At 41.5% G+C, this 9,540-nt stretch overlaps 1 protein-coding gene across 2 annotated transcripts; it reads left to right on the plus strand.

Moving 5' to 3' along the window:
- The first annotated feature begins 1,689 nt into the window (after window positions 1–1,689).
- On the plus strand, window positions 1,690–2,927 carry C1H16orf91 (chromosome 1 C16orf91 homolog). Of its 2 annotated transcripts, XM_044657106.1 has the most exons (2): window positions 1,690–1,739; window positions 1,889–2,927. In XM_044657106.1, exons 1-2 carry the CDS (start codon window positions 1,708–1,710, stop codon window positions 2,253–2,255), a joined length of 399 nt encoding a protein of 132 aa, XP_044513041.1. In that variant the 5' UTR covers window positions 1,690–1,707; the 3' UTR covers window positions 2,256–2,927. The 2 variants fall into 2 exon arrangements, with proteins under 2 accessions (XP_044513041.1, XP_044513040.1); XM_044657105.1 differs by lacking the exon at window positions 1,690–1,739 and having other exon boundaries at window positions 1,753–2,927.
- The last annotated feature ends 6,613 nt before the right edge of the window (window positions 2,928–9,540 follow it).

Here is a 9,540-nt window from a genome sequence, read left to right on the forward strand (position 1 = left end):
CAGGTTTTCCTTCTCTAATGGGGTGTATCCTAGAGTTCCACCCTGAGAAGAACAAATTAATTCTTTTCTCTCCACACAACAATGAAACAAAGGAAAAAAGAAATTCTGGATGACTTCATGTCTCTGATAAAAACTATTACCAAAACTGATGAAGCAAGCATGCTGCTTCTTACAGAGGTGACAGAAGCATGTGGCTTACATTTGAAAATTCATTTGCCTTTTATCTGTTTCAATGGAGAGTTACTGGGAAATAAAAGAAAAGGAAAGGAGGGGGAAGAAAAAGCATTAAAACACACAGAAGAAAATAAAAATAAATTAAAGGGGGACAAAAATCAACAGGGCAATACTGTTACTTCTTCCTTGTTAAATTCAGTATGGAGCCAGTTAGATAATATGGTAGATAGAGTTGTCTAATTTGGAGTCAGGATAGATTTTCAGTTCGAATTCTCTCTCAGACATTAATTAGCTGTGGGACATTAATTAGTTGGGAAATTCACCTAACCTCTCTGTGCTTCAGTTTCTTTGTAAAATAGGGATAACAATAGCTACTACCTCACAAGGTTATGACAATCAAATAAGAAATGGATGAAAGGCGCTTTATAAATGCTAATTATTTAATACATTTTAAAAATTGCACAAGACAGAATGATAATAGCTAATACAAAATATACCCTATAATGTAAGTGCTATTCTGGTCCCCATTTTACAGATGGGGAAAATAAAGCTAAGAGAGTTAAATGACACAATTAGTAAATGTATGAGATCGCATTCAGACTCAAGTTTTCTTTTCTTTTTTAAACCCTTACCTTTGGTCTGTCTAAGTTGTAAGATAGAAGAGAGGCTAGGGGTAGGCAGTTGGAGTTGTGACTTGCCCAGGGCCATACAAGGAAGTGCCTGAGGCCAAATTTGAATCCAAGTTTCGGACGGTGGGGGGGGGGGGCCCAAGCCTAGGGCTCTATTCACTACGCTACTTAGCGGTCCCCAAACTCGTTTTCTGGGATCAGGCCTTCATTCTGAAAAGTGAAGATGCTTAGTTCTTATAGGTCAGTATACCCTTCCCTCCACCCCCCCTCAACCCCCCTACCCCCTGTTTCTTCTATGTATTTTACTTGTTTGTGGATAAGTTCATAATAAAATTTTAAAAACCAACAACCTTCAAGTCCACTTTACGGAATGATTGAATGATTTCTTTGCGACCCTGAAGTCTGTCATTCCTTTCTCTGGGCCTCAGTTTCCCTATTTGTAAACTAGAGATTAAGTCACTGGCACTAAATATAATAAGTGAGATCTGCAATGACGTTAGTGACGATGAAGTGGCTTCTTCTGGGATACTGAGAGAGCGACATTTCGGCTGTTGTGTGCATACAATGCTGACTGTGTCTTCGGCTGAACGTCATTTTCTCTATTTTTCCCCGAGTTCGGAATTCGAGGCCTTAATGATAAGAGAGGAAAAACAAAACTTCATTTCCCATCAATCCCACCTCTCGTAACCTTCCATGGCGCGTGCTTCCGCGCCGCGTCCGACGCTATTTCCGCTTAGCACGAGCCAAGGTTCCTGGGCTTTGCTTCCGGAGGTGTGCTGAAGGCGGGGACGTAATCGTTGGAGATAATGGACGTAGGTACGAAAGAAAGGGATGTGACGTAGACTTCTGCGTCGGAAGTGACGTCATGGAGGCGCCGTACCTTGTGTTAGGAGGGGCAAACGGAATGATCTGTTCTCTGTGGAGTCGAGCAGCGGGGTGAGTCCTCGCTAGTGGGGCAGGGAGGAGTCTCTGCCAGCTGCATCTGCTCCACTGGTCCTGGGACCTTGGGCCAGAGCTAGGAAAAGACAGGGAAGGAAGGGAGCAATGCGGGTGGCGCCGGGATGGCTCACTGGTCTCTTTCTCAGGGGTCGCCGGACGCTGAGTCTCGTGCCTTGGGCCCCGCGGGGCTTGCCCCCTCCGGTCGGAACCCGGGGTAAGAATGGAGTGGCGGAAGAAGAGGACGAATTAGATAGACCCATCCATTTCTCCTCCAGCAAGGCGAATCCCCGCCGCTGGACCGTGGAGCACTCCCTGGGCAGCGATCGTCGTCGACCCTGGTGGAAGGTCGTACCCTTGAGCTTCTCCATTATAGTGCTGATCTCTTGGTGCTTCTTACGGAAGGAGACGGAACTCGATCTGTGGCTGACTGAGAGCTTGGAAGGAGAGTCGCCAGAAGCAGATGTGGAGTCTAAGCAGCCTGGAAGCCCGGCTGGCCTGGGGATTAGGACTTAATTAAAAGCGTTCCAGGGACTACCTCTGGCACTGAATTCCTGTTTGACTTTTGGCAAGCCACTTCTCCATTTAGGCCTCGATTTTCTCTTTTGTAAAATGAAGGGGTTGGAGTAAGGGGATTATCAAATCCCCATCAACTCTTTCAGCCACTCGAGGAAGCAAATACTGGCCTAAGATTTTTAACATATTTGTTTTTCATTTCGGGTTATCAGCTGTGTTGATTTATCTTAATCCTGGAATTTCAGCCTAGTGAGACATGCTCAATGCTGCCAGAAACAGAGGTGTATTAGAATGCAGAATCAATGACAGCACTAGACCATCAACCAAAGAAGGAAATTGCAGTTTGGTTCACCTTAGTTTTCCAATTAACCTTTTGAAAGGGCTTTTCAAAGGCCCTTTTAGAAATGTTGGTATTCTAGTAATTAAACTGTGGTTTGGAAGGCTTAGGGGGGTACAAAGTACAGTGCAGAGTTGCATTCATTTGCATGAACAAAACAATGAAAATAAATGTTACTTCTGTAGCATTGAAATAAAGTAATTTGCCTTTGGGTGATATCTTTATGTGCACCCTCTTAAGAAAAGAGTTTAAGTTCATTTAAGCTATACTGATGAGTTTCTTGTATCTTGGGAAGAAATTCAGTTTTTAATTGTGAAATTCATTAAATGTACTGTAAAGGTTCTGCTAACACTTAATTTTGGTATAGCATTGATGGATCAAACACAAGTACCTATTAAGCACTTACTGCCAGGCAGTATAGCCTATAAGATTCAAAGTCATAGAATTTGAAGGTTGGAAGGGATCTCTCTGGCCTTTTATTGCAAATTGTACTTAGAAGAGAAAGTGTATAAGTCTGGTTAGGTAGTTATAAGTATCTGACAGTATTTTGAAGTTTGCAAAGTGTAATAGGTTCTTGATCTTATTTAATCTGCAAAGGTACCCTGTGAAGTAATGTTAAGTAGCATGGGTGTTAGTTCCATCTTAGAGATGAAGTGTTACTGTCAGGAACCTGGCAGATGAATGCAGGAAATGGGAACAAATATCCATTTATATGGTGCCTGTTAGTGCCAGGCACTGTGCTAAGCACTTTTAACAAATACTACCTCATTTGATACAATAATCTATGCTATTATTCCCATTTTTACAGGTGAGGAAACTTAAAACAGTGGTTAAGAGACTCATCCAAAGCCACAGCTATTGAGTGTCCTAGTTTGGGTCTGAACTCAAGTCTTCCTAACTCTAGGCTCAGGTGCTCTATCTACTAGACTAGACTCTCAGCTTCCTCTGAATCAGTTTATTCCAAGTTTTTTCTTACTGGGGAATACATAGTTGAAGTAGTTGTACTTGATTCTAGATTCAAAATTAGTGTTCAAAAGGAACATTCAAATTTAATGTACTTTTTAAAAGTTTTTTTTCCTCCATGTGCATCTAGTGCAAATAATAGCTAGTATTTATATAGCCCTTTAAAGTTTCCAAAATGCACTTCACATATTTTACCCTCCTTCCAACCATAGAAGGGAGGAGCTATTATCATCCCTATTTTACAGAGGAGGAAACTGAGGCAGCTAGGTTGTGTTTTGTCCAGGGTCACATAGCTAGTGAGTGTCTGATTTGAACTCAGAACTTGCCAACTCTGGGTCCATTGCTCTATCTACTATACCACCACCCACCTCTAGTACATAAAGATACCATCTAAAGGCAAATTATTTACATATAGTAAAGATGCCATCATAAAAAAAGGAACAATAAGTTTCATTACCCTTTGTTCTAATAGATTTTCTGTAGTGCTGATTTTGAAGAGCTTAAAGTGCTTCATATCTCATATGTGTACGTATCTTAACTAGCCTGGTGAGGGAAGGGGTTCTGTTAATTCATTTTGGAAGCTGAAGAAATTGAAGTACAGAGGAGTTTCCTAATTTATCTCAAATTAAATACCAAGTACAGCATCTAGATCTAGGATTCCAGATTTCTTATCTCTGATAGGAACATTCCCATCAGAGCTTATAGGCTAGCAATATTTAAACTTGATCTGGCTTAGGACCACATTGTTGGAGCAGATATCAGCTACATGATATTGCAAAAGACCAAACAAAACAACCCCTCTCAAGATGAATAAGAATGGCATTTTTTATGAGACCTGCTGTTTAGTTTTTATTAAATACCTAAAACTAGATGGTTTACCTATGTATAGCATATGGATATATATATCTATACACATAATACACACAAACGCATGTATATAATTATTCTCTCTGCTTATAGGTTTTCCTGTTTATGGAAACTCCTGCTTGCCTTGGGGTAAGATTTCCATGTGCTTCCATTGCATTTGGGAATTCCAAATGGAATTTGAGTCTGTCTCATGCTTTCAGACTCACTGCAGTAGAAATGTATATCACCTGTCCCTCAAACCTAAACCTTTACCTAAATTTCCACTTGTGCTAACATGAATTATACTAGACAAGGATTTAGCCATCATCTAAATTTTTCATTCATATGAAGTGGGGGGAAATAAAATGATAATAATAAAGCAGCGAGTAATTGATGGAGAACAGTTCATTTGGATTATAAGAGGCCAGTGGCTCAATTTGTCAGCCGCCCAGTTTAAATCAGCTTCTTGTTTCTGCTATCTTCTAAAGGGAGAAGAAATCCCAACCCAATCTAATGCATAGATTAGCTTTGAGATACTCTCTTTTTTAGGGGAAATGAGGGGAAATGCAAAGTGCCCTTTGGCCATTCTACAGTCTCATCATGCATGCACCATGGGGGACTGGGGAGGAGGTTGGTACAGAGCTTTTGATTTCCATTGACTGCAACCAAAGCTTGTGTGGTAGAAGAAAAGTAGAGATGACCTTTGCTGCTTTTTGAATGGTGGGTAGTAGTAATGGCTGCTTATTTCAGTTTCTGGCTTCTCTCTCCTAGAAGCCTCTAAATCAAAATCTCAGAAATCCAGGTTCCAACAAATGTCCAACTAGTGAGATCTGAGACAGTGTCTGATTGAGTTCCTTTTCTCCATAGCAGCACTATTCAGGTAAGGAGCCCATGTAACTAGGATTCCACAGGCATATGGGTCCTTTTTGTCTTTGGGACTATGTCTGATAGTAGTATTTCTGGGTCAGAGAATATATATGATTTAGTGTCTTAAGAATATTTTCAGTTATTTAGCTGCCATTTCTTATCTGTCATCTATCTCTTTGCTATGAATCTGCTGGCACTTGGCTTTTGCCATCCCTGTGAGATTTGATAGCCTTTCTTTTTTTTTTAAACACTTACATTAGTATCAATACTGTGTGTTGGTTCCAAGGCAGAAGAGTGGCAGGGGCGGGGTCACTTTATTTGCCCAGTCATACAGCTAGGAAGTGTCTTGAGGCTAGTTTCTAACTCAGGACCTCCTTTGGGGGCAGGCTGGGTAGCTCAGTGGAGTGAGAGTCAGGCCTAGAGACAGGAGGTCCTAGGTTCAAACCCGGCCTCAGCCATTTCCCAGCTGTGTGACCCTGGGCAAGTCACTTGACCCCCATTGCCCACCCTTACCACTCTTCCACCTATGAGACAATACACCGAAGTTCAAGGGTTTTAAAAAAAAAAAAAAAGGACCTCCCTTCTCTGGGTCTCAGTCTACTGAGCCCCCTATCCTGATAGTCTTAAAAACTTCTTGTATTAAGACTTTATCCTAGCCCAATCAAGGTGCTTGCTGGATGGTGCTGTCATGTTGTGTACTCACAGCCTTTTGGTAAGTAATCCTAAGAATGTTTCCCAAAGTGAAATTTGCATCTCCAGGCATTGGATTCCATGAACAGACCTCTACCATATTTGTTAGAGGAGGCAGGGTACTGTGTATGGGTAAGGTTGGAGCATTGTTTGTGTGAAGAGGACTGGGGCACTATATGTGAGAGCAAGAGGATGGGACCCAGGAGAGAGTATTAAGCTTTTTGAAATGAATGGTCATTCTGATGATATGAGAGGATGGGCCATGTGTTCATGAAAAGGCCACAGATGGCTTTTTTGAGAAAGTGTCGTACAGAGTTGGTAAAGTGGTTTAAACATCCCACCTCTGATATTATACTTGGATCATTCCTCTGTTTTTGGCAACCTATGAGGAAGCAGATTATTAATGAGATAATTGACCAGCTAGGGAATGTAGTATATGCTTTGGATGCCAGGTCTTGCTCCCATCCAGTCAAATGGCTCTGACAGTACAGTTGGGCATGTGCAAGCTTTCTCATAGGCTACAATATTTCACAGGTCACCATAGGTTTCTTGCCTATATTTAAGCTCTTAGACTACTGACCCAACCACCTCCTTCAGCTTTTCCCCACTTGTAGGCAGAACAGCTGACTCAGGGTTCCATTTAGATATAGGTTATGACCAGGAGTAGAATTATCTAAGTAAATCTAACTTTCTGAATAGCAATAAATGTAAAGAAACTACTTTGCTCAATAAATCTCATTTTTCCCCTAACTACTCTCGTAGAACTAGGGGAAGAAAGGTTTGGAATTCCCAGAGGTCCCCTTCAGAAGCATTGGGAGAAAATAGTTCAGAAGTGCAAGTGTTTGAACTGCCTCCTGCTGGTCACACCAAGACAGGTCTCATGGCAACTGACAATTTGCTACAATCTCCCTGTAATAAGGCCAATCAATCAACATGTAATTATTACACACCTGCTATGTGCCAGCACTGTTCTTGGCATACAAGTACAAAGAATGAAACTCCATACATGCAAGCACACCTGCCTATAATATCTAACCCTGTCTGTTTCCCAGTATCCTGCAGCATCATCTCACAAAAGAACTCACACCTGAATGGTTCTTAGAAACTCCATACATATCTGAAGGTTGGGGCTGGGGCATTGTGATGAGTTAGGAATTCTATATAAGATTAGACACAATGAGGAGTTGTGTGCATCTGTTAGAGAAGATGGCTCATGGCTAGAAAGTGGGTGGCACAAGAATTATGTGCTTGAAAATTGTGGACCCTGGGTGAATGATAAGGACGGGGCACTTCATGCATATATGAAAGAACTATTATTGGCTTTGATGGGGACAGACTTTGGGTGAATGAGAGAGGTAAAGGACTGAGGTACTATGTTAGAGAGGGGTTGGTACTGGAATTTAAAAAACTGTAAAGTATATAATACAAATAGTCTTAATTGCCATTTTACAGGTGAGGGAAATGAGGCTTAATGAAGGGAATTAACTATCCCTGGTCTAATGTGTCAAGAGGCAGGACTTGGATTCTCTTCTCCTTTCCAAGGCCACCATTCCTTCCACTCTAGCCTGAAGAGGTTATATCTTCTACACTCACTCATTTTATAGATCAAACTAAAGCCCATGGATTTAAATGACTTGCCTAAGATTAAATAGGTGGTGTCTGAGATGGGATTTGAACCCAGCTTCTCTGATTCCAGAACCATTACTTTTTCCTTTACTCCTTCCCAACTCTCACTCTAAAATTAGAGTGTATGACTCATTATCACTGGGGAGACATCAGTCAAGGAATGGGGGGTAAAACTGAAAGGGTAGGTTGAGGCCAGCCTGTGGAATGCCTTAAATACTGAGATAAGCAGTTTGATATTTATCCTTTGTAAGCAATTGGAGCCCTTGAAGTTTCTCAATGATAGGATAAAAATGGCCCAGCAGCTCCCAATAATTGGCTGAACATTGGCTAAACAGGATATCTTTCAGCTTTAGCTCCTGATCTCAAGGCAACTAAAGTGAAGATTGGCTGAGTGCCACCCATCTGGAGAGGGACTGATTGGGAATGACTGGGAGACCTGGGACTTTGTCTGGCATTGTTCCCATGGCTTCTGTCTTGAAGGCCCATGATAATTTCCCTCCAAAGCAGAGAAGACTTTGCCTCCTTTACTTTTTTTTTAAACCCTTAACTTCTGTCTTAGAGTTAATACTATGTATTTGTTCCAAGGCAGAAGAGTGGTAAGGGCTAGGCAATGGGGGTTAAGTGATTTGCTCAGGATCACATAGCTAGGAAGTGTCTGAGGCTAGATTTGAACCTAGGACTTCTCATCTCTCGGCCTGGCTATCAATCTACTGAGCCACCTAACTACCTTCTTTTCTGAGTACATAAAGGTTATCCATTGTGAGTACCTTCTAATGTACTCAAGACTTTTTCATTATCCTCAGTCTCTGCTACTTCATTTCCATCTCCCTATCTCAGCCCAAGCTGAAATTGCAAAGGCTGTTCTGTTTTCACTCCTTCAGCAATCTGATGGCTCCCTACTGCTCCCAGGAGGCTTACCATATTGATACCAGATAGTCTGGACACCCAGTGGACTTAACCCTCTCCTGAGCTTAGGAGAGTTCTACGAGTCTCAGCCTCCATGGTAACCTGAATTACAGGTGTGTACCATCACCATAGGCTCTAATGCTCTTAATTTCTAAATTTTTTGTGCTTTTTTCATCCCTCATCCCTCTTGACTTCCCATTTCTGAAAATATTGGCCAACTCTTGCTCCTGAATAGCTTCTCCTTGTTCAGTTTTCAAGATACTGTATTACTTTACTCCTCTATCTGCTCCTTTCCTAGAAGTATAGACGTAGAGCAGAAGGATCCACTTAGAGCCATCATGGGTTGCAAAACAGGATTTGAACTCAGGTCTTCTGACTTCAAGTCTAGCCTGCACCAGTTCCTGCTACCTCTCTTGTAGATGTTGGATCAGTATCTACTTCTTAACTTTTAACCATGGCTTTCCCAGAAGGTTTGGGCCTCTTTCTGTATTCTCTAGCTTGGTTATCTCATCAGCTCCCATGGGATTCCCAAGTCTGTATATCTAACCCAAATCTCTTCTGAACTGTAGTCCCATGGTACCTATTACTTGAACATCATCTGGGATGTCCTTCATCTTAAAATCATCATGTTTAAAACTGAACCCATTCCCTACATTTCTCTGTTATCTCCCTCTAAACTTTCCCATTTCTCCTAAGGATGATTCTATTCTTAACATCCCAGGTTTAACATCTCATTAGTCTGCTTGATTCTTGGTTTCATAGCTAGGCAGTTGATAAATCTTTTCAATTCTTCCTCTGTAAGATATATCCTATCTGTCTTCTTCAAACTCATGGCTATTTCATTCATTTGGGCCCTTATCATCTCGATGTCTAGAACAGTCTCTTACTTCTCTAAACCTTACTTTATGTAGGGAAAATTATTTCCCTAATACGTGGAATTGACCAGTATTGTTCCCCCCCCCCCCCCCCCCCCCCCGCTCCAGAATTTTCAGTGGTTCCTTATCGGCTCATAGTAAAATACAAACTTCTCTGCTTGGAATCTAAAACTTT

Source organism: Gracilinanus agilis, chromosome 1 (genome assembly GCF_016433145.1).
Source record: "Gracilinanus agilis isolate LMUSP501 chromosome 1, AgileGrace, whole genome shotgun sequence".
NCBI lineage: Eukaryota > Metazoa > Chordata > Mammalia > Didelphimorphia > Didelphidae > Gracilinanus > Gracilinanus agilis.